At 46.8% G+C, this 24,931-nt stretch overlaps 1 protein-coding gene across 1 annotated transcript in view; it reads left to right on the top strand.

Moving 5' to 3' along the window:
* The first annotated feature begins 14,575 nt into the window (after positions 1–14,575).
* LOC126541650 (cell adhesion molecule 4-like) overlaps positions 14,576–24,931 on the top strand; it is a 355,930-nt gene continuing 345,574 nt past the window's right edge. The window contains exon 1 of the mRNA XM_050188504.3: positions 14,576–15,082. Within this exon, the coding sequence (XP_050044461.1) occupies positions 15,007–15,082 (76 nt within the window). The 5' untranslated portion in view covers positions 14,576–15,006. The remainder of the gene's footprint in view (positions 15,083–24,931) is intronic.

A 24,931-nucleotide genomic window follows, 5' to 3' on the forward strand; every position in this document is an offset into this window, starting at 1 on the left:
ATGACCGGCTTCCCACACTGACACGTAGATTTTTCCCATTTTGGCACTCCTAAAGCTAACGTGTTAAAACAAGAAATCGAAAATTGAGACAACGTAGTATGGCTCGCATGTTTAAAGGCACCATAAACAACAACTACATGTGGCCTTAGACAGGTCAGGAGCGGGTTCCAGCGATCTCCTGGAGGAAGTATGGAGTCGCTCTGAACAGATGCGCTGTGGAGAGCAGTCTTCGGCACAGAACCCGTCCGGGCACTTATATCTCGAGGCTGTCTATCGCGTACTCCAGCCGAGGCTTCTTCCGACTGCAGCTACCGCTTCCAACGCGTGCTACGAGTTAACTTTACTGTCGACTACGCTCAGCACTCAACAGGCCCTGTCCCGTGCAGCTCTTCCGGTGCTGGAAATTCTACGCATTATCACCAAATCTCATGTACACAATGTCGTTTCAACATGCAGTGAGAATGCTTGGATGTATTAATAACCTCGCAAGTGCAATCCATAGATAACCGAGGGTTAGATTAGCTGTAAAATAACGTGTGTTCTGTGTTTGTTTCACGGCATGTCGTGAAATAACAAGCACCTCTGTTGTTGTTACCTGTGTCCATGTCAATGCGGCACTGCACCTTTATTGCTGTTCATCTGAGAGAAAGCACGGGCAACAAACTAAACTAGGGCAAGTGCCTGTTGGCTGCCACAGCACATGGTCAACCAAATAGACGAGCGCGAAGACTAAGAAAACTGAACAGAAGGGATGTGTATCTGTTTTGAAGTAAGAAGCTATAGCGTAAAATTAGGTTTTTCTAAGCGCAGTTCTTTTCTTTTTCTTTCGTTTCGCATATTCTAGAGATTGTAGAGCACCGCCGGCAGGCCTCCTGCAGCATGCGCGCATTATGTTGGCAATTCGTAGCATTCATCTCAAGTCTCACTAGCGATCGACAAAATAACCGCACCGTGAAATATCGTTAACTTGAAAGGGCAATGTGGCTTGTGTAAATGCTGCTGTCTACAGTGTGCCTGTCTCGTCCACCATCTTTCTCGCAGCCGCCGAAGTTGTTACTAGCCAACCATGCGACAGCTTCGCGTAGACGGGTCGACTAACATTCCTTACGATCCTCTCAGAGACGCACTTGGCGACAAACTGACGTTAGTTGCAACGCAGCTGCCCTTGCATACGACCGTGAGAAAAAGCCGCCATGTTCCGGTGGAGGGTGCTGAAGAAGCCCCAGACAGATGCCGATGGGCTGGCACTGCCGGCGCGAGTCGCCGGGCAGCGCAGGAACGCACACAAACACGAAGAACGTTCACGGAGATGAGCCTCGCTCGGTCAGCCGGCGCATTGGGCCCGGTGTTCGCCACACAAGCGGGCATTCCTGCGAGCAGTGCATCAAGCCGGCGGTCGCTGAGCGTCGCAGCGCTGGCTGAGGCCGGCCGCCGGCGTTAGCTTCCTGTTTAGCGCAAGCAGGATGCAAATCAGCGAGCGACGCCTTCGCGGTGTCCGCGCTGGTGCTCCACGCGAGGCTGAAGCGAGGCACGTCCCACTCTTTCCAACCTGTTCACGTCCTTAGCGTGAGCTGGCGCGTCCCTAGCCGCGCCGAAGTGTGGGCACAAACGGCCGCTAACGGAGAGGCAGTGCTGCAATGAGCGGGTGCCTATATATGAGCGTGTTGCGACAGAAAGGTGCAAGTAACAGAAAAATTGATTGTAACGAAGCCCGTTAGTCAGATAAGACAACCAGCGTCACCGGAATAACAGCTTGGGAATATTTGTTTCAACAAGCTCTGAGATAGAGATAGAGATAGGGAAGAAGAAAGGAAAAAGACAGGGTGGTTAGCCAGAAGGGGAAATCCGGTTTGCTGCCCTACACTGATGAAAGGGAGAGGGAGAGGGAGAAAGATAGAAAAGTAGAGAGATATAGAGTAAGGGAGAAAGGGAGGAGAAGGGAGGGAGGGAGCACAGACATAAGACGACAGCCGGTCATTATCGCCGTAAACTGCCGCAGCATAGGCGCACTTGCAACACACCGAACACCAATTGAGGCTACACACACCTGAGCAGGTTTGTAGTCCTTAAAAACTAGCAGAGCTTTCGTCGTCCTCTGTTTCGATGTCTTATGAGGTCGGCATTCCAAAATAGTTTGCTCTGATAGTTTGTCTAGTTTGTCTTTCTATAGTTTGTCTTTCTTCTAAGGAATCTAGCTTAGCAAACCTAGAAACGTAACGCGAAGCTAAATTACCATCTCCAAAAAAGCTCTAGGAATATTTCACGTCTAAAGGTAGAGCTATCGGTGATTACCGTAACCTGCAACTTAATATTACAGGAGACAGCAATGCATCCTATGGCGAATGCTATACCGTCTTGGCCGCTGCTAACGGTTGACACACCACACCGCGTGGGGGCACATGCATCTCATTGTGCATCACCTGTTTTCTGCAGGCTGCAGTCATCGCCGTCATAGGATGTCTGGTGAGAACACTGCATGACACGTCAAAGTAGCGCTACTGGGCTTTCCAAATGCCACCAGTCAGCAGACGGTGCACATCGCGCTCTTCTGTGCCACCTAGTAAATGGTGGGGCGAAGAGATGCACATAAATTTCTTTTTTTTTTTTGAAAAGATGAAGCATCAACAGAGACAGCACAGCAACGAAGAAACAATAATTACAGGAAGCGCCTTGTCCTGTCATTGTTGTTTCTTCATTGGTATGGTGTTTCTGTTGGCACTTCATCTTTTGAAAAGCTATGAACCGCCTAGCCCCACGACGTGTTCTACTGCATAAATTTCAATAATGCACCGAGCCCTGTGTTGTCAGAAAGAACAACTGACTATATGGAAGCACATGCGTGCCTTAATAGATTTTCTTTTGCATATTCTGTAACTGAAGTAAACATATCGTCCTCCATTGTGTCGAGCGAAGCCCGCTTAAGCGATGTAACTTTCTGTTGACTTATTTTTTTTATTGTTGATAGGGGCGCATACCTTGCTAACATGTAGTTTAATATCCACGGTCATTATTAAAAGACATTAAAGATGGACCGTTTCTGGGTGTTCTTCACACCCTGCCGCCTTGTATTTATGCATCATTGACAGTGTTGAAATATATTGCGCGTTGCAGGCTACAAAACCTGCGCACGGTACGTACAATCCGCCTCAATTCTGTGTGGTAGCTCTGGAATGTGTTCGCCTTAACAGTGGCATTGCGGCATCTGCCTTTGCTGCGAGCAAGAAAACGTAAAACGAGCTCAGTGGCTTAAGCACGGATAAAGATGAGTTGCGAGAATTATCTGCAATAAAAAATAATAAAAACTGAGGGCTCGCGCAACAAGTGCCAACTCAACTATTCCGCTTGTTTTACAAGCGATAACTAAATTCTGCATGCACACACGCACGGTTGTGAGTGCGTGTTTGTGTGTGTGTGTGTGTGTGTGTTAACGCAAATAACTCTGTGCTACACGAAGTTGAGCTGTGGTTCCCTTAATGCATTTAGTGACTCCATAGGCGGCGCTGTAAGTGGAAAAAATATTTCGAGATTTTATGCCCTCAATCCTCAAATACCAAGCCGTGTACATGTCGAGTCGACACACATATACACACACGTGCGCTTCTCATTGTGTTGTGCGTCTAGTGGTCGCCTCACCCATCGCCGTGGCGTAGCGGCCATGGTGTTGGGCTGATAAGCACGATGTCGAAACCCTGCTGCGGCAGCCGCATTTTTATGGGGGCGAAATGAAAAGCGCCCATGTCCCGCCCAGTGGCGGCATGTTAGAGATCCCCTGGTGGTCAAAATTATTTCCGTGTCCCCTACTACGGCGTGCCTCATAATCAAATCGTGGTTTAGGCACGTTAAACTACATAATTCAATTCAAAAAGTCATCTCATGTATGATTATCTAGATAGTAAACCTTCCAATGAAGATACCCTACTTATGTTTGATTCTTTTTATTGCCTCGATAATGGTATACATCGGCGCTTCCCGTGAGAATCGCGCGGCTGTCTGGGCTTGAGATGAGTTTATGGCGTGCTTTGTGCAACCAAGTCTCGAAATGCGGATGTTACAAAGTCTTTCCCGTTCTAGTTAGCCTGTAGACAGGACAGGATGTTCGTTGACTAGCGGCCAACCAATATTGCTTCATTGCTGAAAGAGGGAGAAATACAAGTAATACGTACGTGTGAGCCCATTGTGGCATCCCTGTGAAATAGCAGTCCCTTAACATCTCCAATGAAGGCACTGCTGATGAAACTTTCATTAAACTAATGGCGAAGAAAACAGCATTACACGTGTTATTTTGCGAGCCCAGATCTTATACTTATTGTAGTATAGCCTGTCCTTGCTCAAAATTTATTTAGTTCAGAACAAGAAAACAGGATTAACGCTAGTAGAGACAATATTAATTTGCCGCAGATCATGAGAGGAAAAGAAGAAAATTTGTTCAAGAACTTTCTGCATAGTAAGTCAGCTCGATCTTTTCGCTTCCATCCGTACGCCCAGGAGATGTGCCCTTCGCTTTAGGAATTCGCGATTACTGCGATTCAAGAACAAAGGTAAACGACCCCCACCAAACCTCTCTCTCCCTCTTTCCCTCAACGTTTCTTTTCTTTTTTGTTGTCTTTTCTTTCTTGTAAACACAATGCTTGTCTAGCTTTCCTTTTTGTTTTCATTCAATAGACGCGCCGACTCGGAGCGATGCACCGCTAAATTGCGTCATATATGCCTTCCACGTGGATTCCACTCAGCCTACTCAAAACGGCCTCCCGTCGGCGTGCATATAAGCTCAAGTTTTGCCGTTCTTCCGTATAGAATAACTCTGTTTACAATAAGATTCACCATAAGTGATAAGCGTGACAGCATTCGACCACTACGTTTTTTTTCTTTTCAGGCTATTATATAACCGCCTATGCCAGCACCTGCCATCATTTTAAAACGGCACTTAATGCAAATATTTATCCTATTAATAAGGCGATGAATAACTTTTTACTGGATACCAAGCCGTTAGGAACATTGTTGCCCAGAGAGCGGCACCCCTAGTCTGAACTAATGCATCGATCAGAGTCACTTTCACTGTCAGACTGCAATCCATAGGTGACCTAAGGACGTATTAGTGCCACAGCGCCTACAAAACCCTTTGGAAAGCGTATACTCATAACCGCAAATGTTCTCGGTGCACTGGATCTGAACAAAAAAAAAATTCATCGCACTCATGAAGCCGCCGTTACTATATAGAGACTTCCCCGAGTACGTTATTATTCACAAAAAAATCGAGTGTTATGGTGAAGTCGCAATGAAGTGAAGCTTTTTCTTGTGGCTTCAGTGCTCTGCAGATATTTCCGGTTGGTTGTATGTTATAATCGGCCGGAAGGCAGTTTGTCATCGTTTTACAGTTTTACAGCGACAAGAAAAAAATGGTGGCTCTCCCGTAATCGAAAGTATATGTAAGCATGAAATGGCTACCGGCAGAGCAGATTAGTTGGAGTGATTACGACGATTACTCACACCCACGTCACAACCAGCGAAACCATCTCACAACCACCCGCGGCGCGCCGGACGCTGCCGGCGTGGTCACGCAGCGTGGCGCCATCTCTCGAAGGAAGCGGCACAATACCTGCGCTGCGGAACTCACGGACCACTGGCGTTTAAAAAAGAACAGGCAACCCTGTCTCAGCGCCAAAAGATGACAATCAAGTGTTTGGTGCACTGTATCTGCCTTTCGAACGTCGCTATTGGAAATGACAAATAAAACTTCAGCGTGATAGAAGTTACAGCTTGAGTGGTAGTGGGAACAAACATTATGAAGAACTCGGAAGCAGTGTTTTTTCTTACTTGTTTGGGCAGTAACTAGCGTATGTAACGCGATCCTGCACAAAGGGCTGGGGGACTGGTTGCCTGGATGATCTCGTTTTCTTCTCTCAACGATGCCCGGATGTTCTCCTCTGAGTTCCCGAATAACGGCTCTTCCTTTTGCCTCAAGGTCACTTAAAGGTCGCCGACAACGGGAGTTAAAAACATTTCATGCCTAAAAACGCTTCACAGATACATGTAGTACATATGCGTCAGTGGCAGGCAGCATTATCTTTGTGCGCTAACATAGGCGCAGGTTATGGGGTTCAGTGTTACGCTAGTGGGCACTTCATTGCATAATCTCGAAAGTTGCCTACAAAATAAGCAGATTCTTTATTATGATTCAAGCACCCCTTAATATCAAATCGCTGTAAGTCGGTTCTTTGCATCAGGGGATGCGCTATGTTGCAGACACCGTCCTAAAACGAACAGTCGCAAAGCTTTATAGACTCGCAGCAATTACATTCCTCTCCATAATTGAGGTTTCGAAAGAAATAAAAGAGAACTAAATGTGAGAAATTCTGAAATAAATGAAATAGTAGCAACAAATTGGGCCACTACGAGAACCGAAACAAAAAAGCTCTGCCCATCCGGAAATAAAGAAATCCCGTGAAAACGACCTCTCTCTGTCTTTTTTTTTTCTTATTTATTAACTTCCGGTCTGCGGAACGTTCCCCTTGACGCGACCGTTGCGGGCCTCGGAACACTCGCGTGCGTTGAGGATGGCTTCCTCTCCAGGCGCATTAGCGCGCCCGCCACCGCAGGGCGCCGGTCCAGCCGAGCGACGAGGCATCTTGTGGCGGCAGGCTCGGCGTCGTCGTTCGTCCGGCTAGTTCAAAGTTTGCCACGCGGTGTTCGGTCGACGCGCTCAGTCACGGCGCGCATCGTCTCACTTCCGCGCTCCTAATTCTTCCGCGGCTTCGGATATTGCAAAATCGATGGTGCCGAGCCACGGCCGAGCATGCAATTACCCGCGCTCATTATGTCTAGATAGAAAACGGCCATTTCACTTCCCCTGCACTCCTTCCCGCAGCCTTGGCTCCGACCGGCGGCCACCCCGGTTGCCGGCGGCTTCCCCTGGAAGGAAGAGTGACTCGCGGAGAAGAGGGCTTAAGCGGAGGAGACGCTGTTTTGAAGATTGGAGATGTGGCGTTGGAAGGGCGAGGGTCTGCAGATAGGGAGAGTGTCTGAAAAGGCCCAGTCGGCCCCCACGCAGAAGTGGCCCGCTGACAAGAAGGCTCAGCGAGGAGAAAAGTGGCTTTCGCCGCCTTCCCCCTGCCCCACTTGCCTTCTCTCTCTTGCTCGGTCTGCCTCTCGCCTTCGCGCTCTCGTCAACTGCGCGGCGCGAACGTCGGTGCGACAGAGCCGGCTCGCGCCGTTTCTCCCGTGCTCCTTCGCTTACATGGCCAAATATTGCGCGTGGCCTCCTGGCAAGCCTCTCAAGAGCCAGTCCGTGTAATTCTACGAGTGTAACATACACGGCACTGGCTGCTTCATGTCTTTCCGGCCGTCCTTGCTTTGCTTTCCCACTCGGCTTGCACTGGTGAGCGCCCTACACAGCGAACGTGTTATGCGCGTGAACAAGCGCTGCATAATGCGCTGTGTTGGTCGCTGTCTTAAACGCTGGACTCGATCTCGGCACTTGAGGAACGGCTGTCTGAAGGGCAGTATAGCGGTCGAGCTGCCAGCTGGAGGGAAACGCGCACTTTGCACCCACTCTTTCTATCTTTTTTAATCTCTCTCTAACTCAGTCTGTATTTTATTTTTCGTCTTTCCAGAATGAACCGCCATGGTGCTCAAAGAGCGGCCGGCTTCTGCTCTGGCGCTTAGTAGCGAGGCGAGACTGCGACAGTTTTCATGGGGTAAGTTTTCGGCAAAACGATTATGCGCCCGTGCTTGCCGCTCGCTCGGGAGTGAAATGACTACGAGCCGCTGCGGCTCGGGTGAAAAGTGAATTAGTTTACGGGAAACTGGGACACACGGGGTGGTCATAAGGGGAAGGAGCTTTTGCGGCAGTTTTAACGGCGCGTCGTAAGAGAGACACCCTTCGCTTGGCCGTTGCTCTTTTTGGGGAATCTGGGCTTTTGTTAAGGCGAGCCAAGCGGCGTTATTGGCTAGATTAAAACGAGCGCAAGAGCGGGTTAGAAGGGAAGACTAGAGGTGATTTTAAGTAAGACAAGCGATGAAATTACAACTTACTTCCCGAATAATTATGTACTTATATAGAAAATAGTGGCTTGTGTGAAAGGACGATAAGATGATCATATTCATAGCCGATTGTTCAATATGCACTCGCTTGTTGCTGTAAACCTTGTGATCACATGCCAAGTGTTCCGGATAAAATACATGATGGCACGCGTTTGGGGATAAAACTTATTGTCTTCCAGATGAGAGAACGAGGCATATTTCCGTGCGCCGAATTAATACGATACAATAAGTTCCTCTAAGTTGTACACAGTGAACGTGTGGATGGCTTCTCCTCAACGTAACTAAGGTGACCTTATCTTATAAACCTAATAGTACTGATACTACGGGGATTCAAGACGACAATTTGGCAACTGATTATTTATTAATCTTCAAAGTCAAAATTCGAGAATTTCGACAGAGCTGAAAGATCAGTGTTTCATGGCGTATAGAGTTCGAAACGATGTGTCGACGTTGTAGTACCGGAAATTACACACTGCCTATGCGACTCTCAGGTCGTGAACTCTTCCAGGCACTCAAAACATAATAGCAACAGTAATAACTCACAAATGGTCATTATGAGTACTCGTGTAATAAGCCTTATACTTACGAGCGCGTCATCGCCCGGACCGTTCTCCCTCTCGTGCACGTCATTCTGCGCCTGCATGACAGTAAACGGGACCTGTTGCGGTTAATCTCCTTGCTATTGCGCATCCTTCTTCTTGACTGAAATTCCGGATATTGAATGTGGAAACTTGCCTGAGCGTCCATTTAGTCACGCTTATCATATTGAACCAATGTCGCAGGCGCATAATATATGCATTTGCACTAACACCTGCAAACAAAGACAGTAAGGAAGTTGCGTCCAAACTTTCCTTCGCAGACCCCTGGCTAAGCGTATGCCTTCCTAGGTCCTACATCACAAATTTTCTCGGAAATAATAAGGGAGAGGAAACTTCCGCGTAGGTAACAGTAATATCAGTTAGACACGAATTCTCTGTGGCTTTTTCGTACGTTCAGAGCATGAATAATGAGCCCAAGCTTTATAAGTGGCGTGAAATATGCATAGTTCGTTCCAATATTGGGAGTGCAAACACCTGTTTCCATACAAACTCTGCCTCATGGTTAAGCTAAATATATATTTAAGGGCCAGCAAGCGTTCATACTCCCGGTGCAATAACTCCGTAGGCCAGAATTTAAACTGAACAAAACGTTACAGGTGCTTTCAAGAAAGGAAGACACAGATGTGCACAGCCAAAGAGTGTGTACATGTGGGCAAAGGACAGGTGAAGACAGAAGTCGCCGCTTCGCCGGGAAGGGAAACCACTGGCAGCGGCATAAAAGTACTAGCTTTTTACATGAAAGAAGCCTCGTAGCTTTATGGGCAGTAGAAAATTCGTTGACGAGTACGATACTCCCTAAGGCGAATTTTGAGCGCAGCTGTTAAGGGGTTTCGAATTCGCCATGTGAGTGGCAAAGAATTTCATTCTGAACGACAGGGTCCTCTCGGCGGTAGCGCTGAGCCTCTGCTCGGGTAGCTCGTTTAGCAGCACCGGCCAACGAAGCATTTCCAGCGGTTGTGTCACTCATTGTTCAGAAATAAATCATCAACACGGGAACGCGTGGCTCGCGCGGAACGCATTCTCTAGCGGCGACGGCGCAGGTGAAATAGCACATGCGCAGTGGGTTCGAAGACCACGCCAGCACTTTATTTTCATATATGGTGCCGGTGGACGCGCTTGCCGCATGCCTGGTCGCCACCGTGGAGCACGTCACGCACGACATTCCGCTTTCTTCCTCACTCTTTCGCCATACTCTCCTCCTCCACTTTCCTTCATCTCTTCGCCCTCGCCGTCTTTCATCCCCCGCTGCGCTCCACGTTCGCTCTTTCAACCTTCGCTCGGTTACGCCGAGGGACGCCAAGGCTCAACGCAGGAACGGTTGCCTAAAACTGGAACCGCATGGCGTGTTTCTCGCTCACGAAAACGCAACGCTCGGCGAACGTACGCGTCACCGCCGATGCGTCGGCACACACATGAGCATGGCGGGTGCGCGCCGGCGGCACCGCGCTTGCCTGGTGTACCGCCGCGCTGCTCCGCCAAGATGCGCGGAGGGCAACTGCATCTGGTGGCATTGAAGGAATTAATGGGTGTCGCATAGCGTGACGTGGACTCGCGCTGCATTATCATTGGTGAACGCGGGTCCGGCAACGCAACGGGACGCGATCTTTTCGACTCCCAACGGCATCACGCGGCTACACGATTTTCGTGGGTGCGTTGGTCGAAACGACGCCCGGGACCCTCCGTCGCGCGTCAATCGCGCCGAAAATCGCCAGAGTTCCACTCTAAAATGGCAATATACATTCCCTTCATAAACACGCCCGGTGTCACGCGCCCAAAATCAAACATCAACTGAGTTCATTCTATGACCGCAAGTAGCCGCAGTTAGTGACAATGCTAACGTTATGAGGAGCGGGAAACACGTGCGTTTCTCTCAAAGCGAATGTTTTCGTGTCACCTTCCCTTCAGAATTTCTACTGTGCCACGTCTCCAAAGCTTAGCAGATCACATGACCTCCAACGCTGAGCTCCATGCTGGGCGTGCGGGAAGACAGTGTGCATCAGACCGCCAGCTATGCCCTTCAAGATTGGTTGTAGCGCTGTCGTCCCGTATGCGGCCCGAACTCGGATGCAGTGCACGACCCTACTCGACTCACCCTCACATGCTTGCCCTGGCACTCATAGCAAGTCACGTGACCTCTCATATAGGGCGCGTGGGCCGCGCGCATCCGCTGTCGTACCCGGGTAAGCACGGCGGTGCCGACCGGGACGGTGTAAAGGAACTTAGAGTGTCTGTATAGTTGCTCTCTCAATAAAAGCACTGCATCATATGCATTGTTGCGTGGGATTACCTAGTCTCAGTTACAAAAACGCCGCTGAACACAGGCAGCCGTGAAAGTGCGCTCGTTTACGTGACAGTTGACCCGTTACTTCGAAATAAGCTCCTAGTTACCAAGGCGTTGACGCAGACAAGTGGTCGTGTATGGACAATACATAAATTTGACGAGAATCGAGTCGTGTATGTCACCGTCTAATCTCCGCTTGTCAGCCCAGGTCTGTAGAGGTAAGTTCTCACACTTTTCGCACGATCGACATGTCGCATATCTGGTGGTGCGGCTGTTGATCTTAGAAGTCCCATACTAGCGTACATTAACCCGATTTCCTTGAGTTGTTTTTTTTTTTTTTGCAGTGCTTTATCTTTTTCTGTCCGTTTTCACCGGCACCCAAAATAATGGTGCGGTGTTACCTTGTGATAATGCAGAAGTTTACTTCTACACCCACTAAATTTTGATTGAATTCGTTATGCTTGCATGGCCAATTTAGCGTTTCGTAGAGACACGCACATAGTTCGAAAGGTGGTGTCGCGTCTTCTGAACCTCCTGCGTGATTATGAACTCACATTGATGGCCGAGTGGTAGCACGCTTTTTGTTAGGGACAACGACGCCTTGCCAGAACAGTGGCCGGAAATGGCTATCAGGCTAGCACAGTGTATAGCAAAGCCACTTTGAATCTTACTGCATAGAAACACTTGTGTTCGTGCTCCTACGTTTGCAAATGGAGGGGAAACCATGTCAAATCTTGTGGCTTAGGGATTAACTTCGAGCACGACGCTCTCCAGGTCGAATGCCATAGATGGAATAAACTTCATCTGTTCCCTCTAGAATATTTGTTGCCCGTCTCCCCTTTCTACAAATTAATATGAAGTTTAGTCCTGCTATATTTTAAAGATGTATTTAGAAAAACAATATACGTTTTCTCATCTGCCAATCTTTGTGAACAAGTCATGACAACACAAGTAAATGTCATGGGCGCAAGTTATCTGGAGAAGTGGGCAAATACAAAATGAGCAGGTATTCTTTTGTTTCTCTTTTACATTTTCTATTGCATTTTTGAGATATATAGATTTATTTATGAAAAGTCAGAGATGTCTTGTTTTTTGTTTGCTATGAATGCGCCGAAGATAGTATAGCGTGAGCTGTCATTGATATTCTGACAGGATATTATGATTATCCTTATGAATATTATGAAAAATATTATATTATGAATATAGACATTATTCATTCAAAATATTGCTACTATTCCCACACATGCTTTTTAGTATGATGCACACTACTTGCAGCAGCTCAGCTTGCTTAGCTGCTGCAAGTAGTGTGGTTGCACGTTGCCTTTGGAAACTATTTGTAACCACCTCGAAGTGCGAATGAAATTGCGGGGTGTATTTATTCGTCGGTGAATTGATATTTATTTATTTATTTATTTATTTATTTATTTATTTATTTATTTATTTATTTATTTATTAAATACTGCGGACACGTGGTCCAAGCAGGGACGGCGACATATTTTACATACAATGGAAATCAGATTGACAAAACAAACAGAACCATGAAATTACAGGATTACGAAGTGGATTCAATTATACAATTCCATTCGGTTACAGTTCGAGGAAAAAAAATAAAACTTAGGTGTGTTCGTTCTTGCAAAGTAAGGGGTTCATGCATCCTGTCTGCGGTGGCGTGTAGTTTTGGTCGATAATTGCATGTTCAGATGGGTCAAAGGATAAATTGTTGGTGTGAATCAGTTTAATGAATTCAAGTCTCTGTTTCTTTCTTCTAGTTTCGAGTGGTTGAAGGTTGTTAATTCGCATAAGTTCGGTGGCGGAACCACATATGGAAAATTTGTTAAATATAAACCTCACCGCTTTTCTCTGAATTCTCTCAAGACTATTGATATTAGTTTTTGTGTATGGATCCCAAACTATGCAAGCATATTCCAGTTTAGGTCTAATTAGGGAGATGTAGCCAATCGGGTTTATGTACACTAGTACGGGACTTCTAAGATTGTCAGCCATTTCCGTCTTTTTCTTTCTTTACGTGGCTGCTGTCTGTGGTCCAGTACATTGCTGCGCAAAGATTACAGCCTATAGTTGTAAGCTCATATCCTCTTTCAATCCCAATGGGAAAATAACTGTAGTGTTTGCTTTGTCATGATGGGTACAGCCAATGATTAGCTTGCGAATGTGTTTTGAGCCAGTGGCTCAGTTCTTTTCATTAAGACAACAAACTAATATAAGAAAGCTTATAGTAAAGTGGCATTTTAATGTTCTGTAAGTGTAGCTACAAGGAATCCAAGACTTTTCATAAATGATCACCTTCCGTTCAAATGTTCTTGTTTTTTTTTAGAGAGAAGCCTGCTTGGCTGTGGCATATAATTATGTAACTGGAGCGTTTGCCAGCGGTCCATTATATTTGCGGATGAAGAGGATTTAGTGTTCCAAGGAAATAGCACACTTTTCACCTTAAGCGACCTCTAGAACTCATGTGCTCTACATCACTCTGGGAGAACGCGGTAGTAGTGGTTGAAAAATTAAATCCCCTTAGCATTTAGATGATCCGCTTTATCTCTGCCTTTCCCAAAAAACATCCCAGCCAGACGGCATGCAAACATTAGCTGCTCTATATAAAAAGACAGCATTGATATCCCTCTTGTGTGATTTACCCACTCGGTGAACCCGATCTATGTGAATAAGTGCACTAACATTATTATTGCACCTGGTTACCGTGCATATCAATTTGTTCACCTCATAGTTAAGGGAGTTTTTAAGGCATTTGAGAAGTATATTACATTTCTCTATTTAATGTACTTTCGTACTGCACTCATCGTTTGTTTTCAAATGAATATACAAGTAACAAGGACAGGGTTAATGTGACGATTCTATTCCATCTTAACCAACTTCTTTAACAGGCTCGAGAAGAAAACATTCGCGTAGTCGTTCCCCTCTGCCGATTCCGCTAGCGTCAAAAAATAAATAAATAAATGCATGTAAAAAATTAATGATACACAATGTCGTCTATCAAAGCATGGCACCAACAGTCACTTTGTAAAAGCATGCTGCAAAAGCATCGACTAGTAAAGCAGTCACAACTGCTCCGCTGGCGTAGTCAGTAAACGGTGGAGGCTGACAGTGAATTTTGTTTGCAGATCGCTTTTGTTCTTTCTTTCTTCACTCCTATTCTCTCGCAGATATTTGTATCGGCGACCGGTAAAAGCGAAGCATAATGGCTCTAGTCTGCATGAGATCGGACCCAATATTTGCTCTCGCCGCTTGACGAACGGCACAACGTTTGGGGAGAGCCCAAGGCAAGTTGGGACCGGCAGGCCAGGTCGCGCACAGCCGGTGTAGCTTCCAGAGTTTCCAAAGTTTCGGCGGGACGCCGCCGCGCGGCGCCACCTCGGGGTGGTTCCCATCTCGGAAAAAAAAGGGGAAGGGAGGTAGAGACGAGAGCGAAGGAAGGGTAAAGGGATGCTGCTCGGGAAGTGGGGAAACCAGGAGGTAGAGGGGAGAAGGGGGAGGCACGTCTCCTCCTTTCCCCAGTACCCTGCCGCTCTCCCCCTGCGCGCCGAGTGCCGCGATGTTCGAGGGAGCGCGTAGCGTACGCGCCACCAGTCGCTTTGAAAGCCGCCGCGGCGCGTGGTTGCTCGGACGCCCGCCGTTTGCACTGATTGCGTGCTAACGCTGCTCCCCGGAAAGCGTGCTCAGCCGCGGCTTGGCACGCGCGGCAAGCCGCTCTCTTTTGACACGCGCGTGACAAAACCGTGCTCCTGTCGTCACTTGGCACGCTCTACGTAGCAGGAGCTCCCTCATCTTCTTCGTGATACTCTATTACTGTGTATTTCGTAAGTCGACGGCTTAGCTGAAACAACGGCGTTGTGGATAAGTTGACGACGACTGCATTCCCAGTGTGTCACCCTAAAGACATTGTTCACACCCTCAGCGGCTTTCAGCTTTCGTCCCCCTTCTACCCACGTGACCTTCTTCGGTGTTCGGTCCTGCCATTGCGTGGCTGCGTGAGTGGGTGGCTGTGCTAATTGTGAGGCAACCATCGGATCTTTTTCGCCTCTGGCGGCTCGTTCTGTGCTGGCCTCAGTGAACATGAATCCCGACTCAAAAACAATGACGCCATTCTTGCGCTGGCTTGTGTTCTTCGGCGTCATCTCCTCATATGGCGGTAAGTCGTGCGTCTACAAGAACGTGGTCTCTTTGGTCAGCTTTGAACTATGCGCGGGCGAACATGCTAAATAGCTCGGCTAATAAACTTTGCCGGTTCGTACAGTAAGCATTAACAAATAGAAAATACCCACCTGAGATTTTCTATACAATCCCCGCATATGATAAGCAGTATACCAATAATTTCACGTTTCGTTCGACGCATTCCTGCTTTGACTGACGTGCTGGACAAGATATGCGAATTATCTGTTACTCTCGTAAATTCTTAAGTTGCTCGGGGATCTGTGCTTGGCCCTCTACTCTCTTTAATTGATGTAAATGACTTGCCATTGGGAATTTCATCATCCATTCGACTATTCGCTGACGACTGTGTCCTGTAACGTCCCATAACCACCACTAAAGACCACGAACTACTGCAAAACGATCTCTGTTTAACAGAAAACTGGTGCTCGCGCTGTATGATGCAGACTGATGCTTCTAAATGTAAAGTTATGCGAGTATCTCGCAAGCAGTCTAACTCGGAATACGATTGCTCATTAAACTCAATAAACCTAATACATGCAGACGAACACAAGTACCTTAGCATCATAAACAGAAGCAACTTAACGTGCTCCGAACACATTACTCCATTTGTAACTAATGCATCAAAGAAACTTGGTTACATTAGAAGAACGTTGTTTCTGTGCCCACCCTCAGTCCGCTAAAAAGCATATGTAACCTTCGTTCGCACTAAACTTAAATACGCGTCATTCATTTGGAGTCCTCATCAAAGCTACTGGAATCCATGCAAAATCATGCTGGTCGCTTCATAACGTCTAACTACAGATACCATTCAAACATCAATAGTCTTAAGGAGTCGATCGGACTGCACTCTCTAGACGTTAGACGCAAGCTGACTCTGCTTATTCCATAAATTGTATTACTGCTTTCCTAACTTTCATGGCCCCTTAATAGTACTTCCCGGCCGCTATTCACGTTGCCTATCTAACTCTATGATCATGCAACGAGTTTTTGGTAGAACCACCGCATTTAACAAGTCATTTCTTCCTGTTGCCATTGAGGAATAGAACTTACTCGAAGAGATCGTTGCCCCAGAGCGCGACTGGCTAAAATTCCAACAAATAATAGCAAACACTTTTTGCTCAAAAGCACGTTATTACTTTGTCCGCGCATTTCCACCCTTTATTATGTATATGTGACATTTATGTATGTTTATAATTATTGTTACTTCTTAAGCGTTCATGTAATAAGTATTAATTTTCGAGCGTTCTGAATACATACGTTTTCTGTGATATCTCTTCCACGCAAATATTCATCTCACTTCACACTAATCATGCTTTCTGTTGTTCTTACGGATTCGCCCCCCCCCCCCTTTATGTAACTCGTCTCTATGGGCCTTTAACGGTTTAATAAACGATGATGAGGATCTTATGAATAATATGAAACATCTATCAGCAATTTAAAGTATGCCAGGTTGCGAAGCTTACGATCCCTTTCGTAATTCAACGTGCTAGGTTGTTGCATGGTGTGGCATAACATAGTCTAAGAATCGCATATGTTTGTACATGTAGAGTGTTAATATTGCACGTTTTTCAAATTTTTTTTCGAAGCCATGGAAAGAAGCTCCTAAAGTAAGAAACTCAGCTACGGAAAAGTTCCATGTTTCATCTTACGTTTAGTAAGTACATGCTCACAATACCATAAAGCGCGAAGAAATAAACTTCACAGTGCAATCTATAGTCGGATACAACTTTAGAAAAAAGGGGAGGCCCCGCCCAGATGACCGAAGCGCGACAGCTGATTGCCTCCGCGACTAAAATAGTCCCGCTCAAAAAATCGTGCTCCCGAAACGCGTAATTGTCGGTATAAATAAGGCCTTTTGTATTTTGATGACTGGTTTAGTAGAGCTCTCATGTGCTACAGCACATGCCGGATAGCGACCGAACCCCATGCCTCTTACGACGGTGCCCGTCGTCTGCTCTTTCGCTTCATTGCAAGTGACAGAAGTAGAAGGAGCAGCTCTGCAAGGCTTTTGTGCTTGTACACGGCGTATCTACTACTCGTTTTCGAAGCTTAAAATGAATCGGTTGTTATTGAAAAAGTACTTATATAAAACAATGCATTTATCGTAACCATTACAAACCAGGGGCGAGAATACGGTCTAGGCAGGAAGGTACAAAAATGCTTCATTCATCGTTTTAAATAAATGCTTTTTGTTTTAAATAGCATAAAATTTATATTTTTTTGGTTTTGCGTTTTCACAATTTCACAGCACGCATTCTACAGCTAGCGTGTGCAGTGAGCATTGGTGGACAGAAATCAATCGACGGTGCTACACAACGCTCGAACACCGTCGCTAGACGCTCGGCTATCTCACTGCTGACAATGATCGTTCACGCTAAGTTGACGTCGACAAATCTCTGCGTTGAAGACTTCTTCTGCAAATATTTTCTGTTGAGACACTCGTAGGTTTGTTTCATGCGCGCACACTTTTATGATTTTTCCTGAGACTGGTTTTGCTGCATCACTTCAGCCCGTCCGACGAAAAACGCAGCGACACAGTACACGAACACACTCGCCGCTAACAGTAGGCACCAGTCTTTGGAAAACTTTTCTCGTCGTAACGTCACTCGGGAGCGAAATAAAACAACGTGGAAAAAACACGCAGGATGTGTGTTCGTAGCGGTCGCCACGGGATCCCGTTTTCAGGCAAAGCGTAGCGCAGCGCCAGCGATGCTCGCTGCAATGTTCCTTCGCCGGATCACGGCTCAAAATAAACGCACGCGGCACAAATGCCGCATCGTAAGCTCGCAGCAATATTTCGGCATGATGGACCATCACAAACAGTTCTGGAATTCACTTTGACGAGGGGCTGAAGCACACAGCTGACGCGACCTCGCCCAGTTCGAAGGGCGGGCGGCCGTCTTCTCCGTCGGCGGAGTCACCGGCCGTCCGGCTCATGACGTTAGTCCAGAGTGCGCGCCCATTGGTGGATGCTCGTGTGCCTCCCCCTCGGAGGAGTAAACGCCCCCTTTTTCCTAAAGTTGTATCCGACTATAGCTTAGTCCTTTTTTTTTTTTTTTGTGGGGGAGGGGGGAGGGGGCAGGGGGGTCTGCGAATACAGCTTTTCGAGCAATTCAACGTTTTTTGGGGTCTCCTACTTACATTTCGTCTGAATACATTGGTAAAATATCTTACCTGTTACGGCATCACATCGTTTAAGCCTGTCTGGTCCACGTATGCAGATTAATATGCTTAGCCTCTAGGGGGTAACCTTTCAACACTAAGTTTTACGTAGCGCGATATGTTAGCCGCCCTAATGCTACGATCATCAGGCGTATTTAGCGTTACATAGAAATGACATCGAAAAGAGTGCGTGCTTGTAACCTGTAGGTCATCCAAGTTAAAACCCATTACCGTATTCCCGTGGCCGAGAATAGTCACTCTCAATGTAATGTCGTTCGATACCAAACCGTATTTCCATCTTCCATAATGAGAACTTTCGATCCATTACGCAATTCGTGAAAAACTAAGTGTGAGGGGGGGGGGGGGGGGCAGGAGAAGCTGCTGCCTAATAAGCGTGCAATTACCTCATGCTTTGCTTTGTTATCGATCTAAAGCTCGGAAAATTTGATGTAGCGTGACAAAGAACGTAAAGACATTACAGATTGAACTACAACGTTCGTGTCACCTTGTCGTTATTCCAATGCGTCCATATAACTAAAACGACTGTATACCTATGGTAGGCTGTAGTAACAGGCGGATTTAGCCCGGTGATCAAGGCCGACAATTTCTCCACCCAGGCGTCTCTTATAATATCACTGTGGTGTTTCACCACATGTCCATCTGGCCAGTCTATGTTAAGAATGCGATAAGGAGACGTGAAATATCTTTGCGGGCTATAACTGATCCATCGAGGAATACAAGCACGCATACAGAAGGCCCTGTTTGTTTTGCAGATTCTCCCTTTCCCTCACCCCCATTGTAGGGTAGTAAATGTGGTGCTCGTCTTGATGACCTCTCTGCCTCTGCTGTCCTTGCTCTCTCTCTCTCTCTCTCTCCAAGAAAGCGTCGCTTTCATCTTGGAATTTCGGGCATGACCACAAAAAGTGTTCAACGTCTCCTGTCTCGTCACATGTCATAACCGTGCTGGTGTACTAGCAGATCCTGTCCTTATTCGATATAGAAGAAAGGCTTGCTCTCGACGAAATATCTTGATTACCCAGGGCACATGGAGTGGAATCCAAAGTGACCCAAAATTATTTCAAATATCGGATTTTTTAACTTGACTAATCTTTGGGGCCTTGATTTTAGGAAGATGATAGAGCACTCCGTATGCAAGAGGCACCAGTTTTCTTCTCGCTAGCATTACCATTGCGGGAGGTAATTCACTGAAACCGTACTGTGGAGCCTTTGCTGCCGAGGGCTAGTGATTCACGGAGGCTATTGATTCACGGGGACAATGATGGTAGAGGTGTTGCAACGTGGCCTTGAAGCCCGTAAAGGGGACCTCTATTCGTGGTGGTAAAGTCTTTAGTTTGCTTAGAGCACCAGCTATTGCCACGCCTTCCGGAAATATCGACGAGGCTCTACAGTCCAGATGGCCAGACCATGTACATCTCAGAGAGGGAATATAGAATGCAGCTGCGCGGCGGTTTTCGTCTACTTTGACAGAGCCGTCTGTGTATAATTGGAGGTGAATCGGGTAAGTCATATTCAAATGTTCCAGAACTAGTGGTTTGGCATCTGCAGGTGGAATGCACCACTTTGATTGCAATCGTGATACGTTTAAGTTGTTTATGATATCTTTGAATGGGTCCTTGGCGGGTCTACCTTTTCTCGCTGTCTCGAGCAGCGTAATCCTGTGATTCGAAGCGTGTTCAGTGCCGCATAAAAATGTGAGCGCGGCCTGTTACCTACATGTCTTAAAAGGGCTTTGCCGGGCGAAGACTCACTCGAACGTAATAGCTGGGTCATGAGAGCATGGGAGGCCTGAAGTCGCTGAGGGTGTGGCTCAGCCTCACAGAGCACTATTTTGTTCGATACCGGCTGAGGGTCTCCCAAGCACAGTCGATTACCTTTTTTGAGTATGGCTTATAAGCACTCTTATTCACTCTCAGAGGTAGCTGCCCATTAAATTGGGAAGGCTTAGGATTTAGAATCAACGGCGAATATCTCAGCAACCTTCGATTTGCAGATGACATTGTCCTGTTCAGCAAAACTGGAGACGAATGACAACAAATGGTTGAGGACCTTAACAGAGATAGTATGAGAGAGTGGTTCAAGATTAATATGCAGAAGCCAAAAGATAATAATCAATAGCCGGACGAGGGAACAAGAGTTCAGGATCGCCAGTCAGCCTCTAGAGACTATAAAAGAGTACATTTACCTAGGTCAACTAATCATAGGAAACCCTGATTGTGACAAGGAAATTTACAGAAGAATAAAAATGAGTTGAAGCGCATCCGGCAGACATTGTCAGATCCTGACTAGAAGCTTACCATTATCACTGAAAAGAAAGATGTACAATCAATGCATTCTGCCGGTGCTAACATATGAGGCAGAAGCTTGGAGAGTCACAAAGAAGCTTCCGAACAAGTTAAGAACGGCGCAAAGAGCAATGGAACGAAGAATGTTAGGCGTAACGTTAAGGAGACTGGAAGAGAGCGGTGTGGATCACAGAGCAAACAGGGATAGCCGATATTCTAACTGACCTTAGGAAAAAGAGATGCAGCTGGGCAGGTCATGTAATGCGTAGGTTAGATAACCGGCGGACCATTAGGCTTACGGAATTGGTGCCAGGATAAGGGAAGCACAGTCGAGGACAGCAGAAGACTAAGTGGGGTGATGAAATAAAGAAATTTGCAGGCACTAGTTGGAATCGGTTGGCACAGGACAGGGGCAATTTGAGATTGCAGGGAGAGGCCTTCGTCTTGCAGTGGACATAAAAGAAGAAGAAGCAGAAGATGAGGATGACGATGATGTAGGATCCAACTATAACCAGCTTCTGTGACGATGACGCCACAACATGGTCAACAGCGAGGCACCAAAGGAGCCTGTCGTCCAACGTAATGCCAAGAAATCGGACCTTGGTGACTTGTAGAATCTGGTACCCGTTCAAGTTCAGCTTCAAGCATGTAGACTTTCTTTTGATTCCGTGAAATAGTATGGATGATGATTTCTCTGCTGAAGCGTAACCAAGTGGCTCAGAATGGCATTTACTGCTCTCTGGGTTATGCGCGCGAGGCGACGATGTTGATAGCCGGAGACCCATATGCAGATATCATCGTCATATGTAGACATATTCACTGGTGTTCGATGGTTTAGTATTCCTGGCAGACTATCCATGACGATGTTCAATAATAAAGGAGATAAAACACTACCCTGTAGTACGCCTTGAAATATACCAACTTCATCGCTCAAAGGGTCGCCAGGACGAACTCTGATGCGGCGATTATTGAAGAACCTATGTATGAAGTGCAAGAGGTGACCCATGACGCATATAGCCTATAACTGGCTGATGGTGGCTGTTTGAGGCACATAGTCGTAAACCTTGTAAACATCCATAAAAACAGCAAGTTTCAACAGTGCATCTGCACCGTAATGTTCTATGTGACTTAGCAGGTTCAGCACATTGTCTTGAGCACTTAGACGGTGCCGAAACCCTGTCGTGCACGACGGTAGTTTCCGATACTGCTCGACGTTCCAAGTGAGTCTTCTGCGCGCCATCTTCTCCATTAGATTCGCTGCACAGGAGGTCGGCGATACAGTTCTGTATGGGTCCAGAACTGCAGGATTCTTTGCAGGTTTCAAAGCTGGTACCAACCATGCTTACTTCCATAAATGAAGGCTACCCTCTCTGGCCCATACTTCGTTAAAAAATTCCAGTGGATCACGTCGTCCCTCAACCAGTAGGTTAGTCAGCATCTGATTACTGATAAGATCAGGTCCCACCGCACAGCGACGTCGGAGGCTGCTCATAGCTAGTTCCAACTCTCTCAATGTGAAAGCAGCATCCCTCAGAGACGACGATAGCGGCGTAGACGGGTTGGTTGAGCCGGCTATCCTGCCGGAAGAGTATACTTCAGCAAAGGCATTCGCAAAATAAGCTAGCATCTTGCCTAACTTCAATGCTAGGGCTTCGAATGGCTTGATTGGTCTAACCTTTCCAGCAAGGTTATTAACCCCCCACCATATCATTGGCACTGGTATGAAGAACAATAGACTTGAAAAAAAAAATGCTGCCTTTTGATCTCTTCTAAGTTTTCGTGTGTAACGGCGAATTCCTGCTTTAATTCTGTTACATACATAGCCATAATTAGTGGCTCGCCCTTCATCCTCATGAGCCTTCATTACATTTTTCAAGGGACAGCGCCTAGTTCTATTAGTGTTAAGCCCAGGATTTGTGGTCGGGTTAGTTACATCAGATTAGCTGCAGTGGTAGGTAATCTCTTGCTAGGTATCATATCCGCGAACAGGTCTCCAGAATGTTCGCTTAGACCGTCCCTGTACGTATTAGAAGGCGTAACAGGACAGGATCTTCGGCCAGGGGTTAGAAATCCAGCAATATTGACGAAGATTGCAAAATTGTCGCTGTCCATTCTACCTTTACCCGTCGTTGATGATGCGAGGATGTCCGCTGAGTGCAGTGTCAAGTTAATGGCACTGTAAGAGACCGGTGGTCAGAAAAACGTTGGCTGTCGTCATTCGCCATACAGAGTCCCTCGGTATCTGAAGCACTAACAATTTGCCTCCCACGAGCATCAATCACCTTGTCACCCCTGAGAGTATGGTGCGTGTTAAAGTCCCCGCATATAATCTTTGGAACAGGGCAACGGCTGCAGATGGAATCTTATGATTTCTTCTATCGAGATCTCCTGACGCGAATTCGCATATACGGACGCCACGCTGAGGCTTGGGTTTACCAACCACACTAGTAAGCAGGGCCCTCCAAAGCCCTACTGCAAAGGTCTTGAATTGGAAGGGCGAAATGTGGTATTTCAGGTCTGACATATAGGATGGCGCTTCCGTTCGGAAATGCCGGAATAATTTTGTTTCCATGTGCGACATAACCAGCAATTGATCTGGAACTTGGAAGACCAGCCTCGGACATGGCCAATATTGGTGCAGACATGTTGCGTAAGAACCGCGACAGTTGAGGTAAATGACACACAAGGCCCACACAGTTCCATTGCATAAGAAGCGGCACTTTTGGGCGAAACGGTGAACATCGTGTCTTGACCGCGTTGATGTTGCTAGGTGTTTTAAGAGGCGTTGGATCTTAGAACCACCGACTCAAGAGCCAGGAGTGCTTCTAGCTTGTCCTTTATCGAGCTCGCCGGCATCTTTATGTATGATCACCGATCCTTGAAGAGAGCACGTAGCACTTGTTGACAGTACTCACGTGGTTTTGTTTCACCGCCACGTGAATTGAGTAGCTGCCCTCCAGACACATAACTTCGCTGTTCCGTTTGTGGGAGTCTTCTCGTATACGGGACTTCTGTTCAATGATTTGAGCGCTTTAACCGGTCCGCTGTGCGATGGCACCACTGCATCCTGAGTTCATGATGTAGGCTTCATGCTTGGAAAATTAGTATTACTCTTTGAGAGTCCTGTTACGTTATCTAACTCTTTGCTACTCACCGTCTTTTTCTTCGTCTTATTATTCTCGTACTTTGCCTTAACGTTTTCTTTCGCTTTATTATTGCTGCCCGCGTAGGACACTTGCTATAACTAGCCAGGTGGCCATCACTACAATATGCACAAAGAAAGGTCTCGCCGCACGCGTATCTTCTGAACCATGCGGTCCTCCGCATCTCTTACCCCGCTGCTCACCCCGACAGTACTTGGTCACACGTCCATAGTGCTGACACCTGAAGCACCGAGGTGGGGGCTCGACGCAGTCAACGGTCTCATGTCTTATGAAGCCCAAGTTGATCTTCTCTAGACGATCCATGTTTGGAGCGAACATCAGAACCACGGCACTGTTTCGCCTGGGCTCCAATTCGGTTTCCGAAGTTTGGACGTGTAGCGTGACTCGGTAAGAGGTACTCGGGCTGAGTAATTGCTGGCCTTGATCCTCAGGCTAAACCAGCCTGTCCCTACAACACACCCGGTACACCACCACCACGGTTGCATTCACAATGGATTGGTTAATTAATTAGAGCAATAGGCGAAATAACATGTGCGCTGCAGAGGACAACGCTCTAAGAGAGCTGGTTAATACCGCGAAAAAATAGAGCAATGAAATAGAAAGAAACGTATAATGGCGGCAATTAAACGTTCTCGTAGTTAGCGCTCACGTCAAGGCACACTTTTATCGCATGCCATGGAACTCAAGAGGCATGACCATATTATGACAAAATACGCCCATGGGAATAGAAACAGAAACCCACGTTGATGTGCTACATCAATGACAGAGCACCTTCTCATTACGCGTCTTCTCTTAATAGGTTTCCGACACATGAGCACTTTCCTACCTATCAAAACTCGATGCATACGGGAATAGATGGACTGGCGTACTGCAGCACCCCACCGCTTTTTTCTCAAAGGTGCACACATCTCTAACACGAAGTAGAGGAGTTGGTCTCTTCGACTACTTTAATCTCAGCCCGCAATTCTTGTAATAAACTACAAGGGCATGTTCAATACGAAGAAGCATGATTTGTTTAACCTTCACACTTAATATCCTGCTCACTGCGTGTCCTTTACTGTCCTGTGCACGTTGAAAGCATGCATGGACCTTGAAGAACCTCTCGGACCCATTTCGTTCCGGTTCAGAGAAGATTACCACCACGCCCAAATAACAGGTTCCCGCTTAACTACGTCGCATTTGATATCTCCCCTCAGT

Source organism: Dermacentor andersoni, chromosome 2 (assembly GCF_023375885.2).
Source record: "Dermacentor andersoni chromosome 2, qqDerAnde1_hic_scaffold, whole genome shotgun sequence".
Classification (NCBI taxonomy): Eukaryota; Metazoa; Arthropoda; class Arachnida; order Ixodida; family Ixodidae; genus Dermacentor; species Dermacentor andersoni.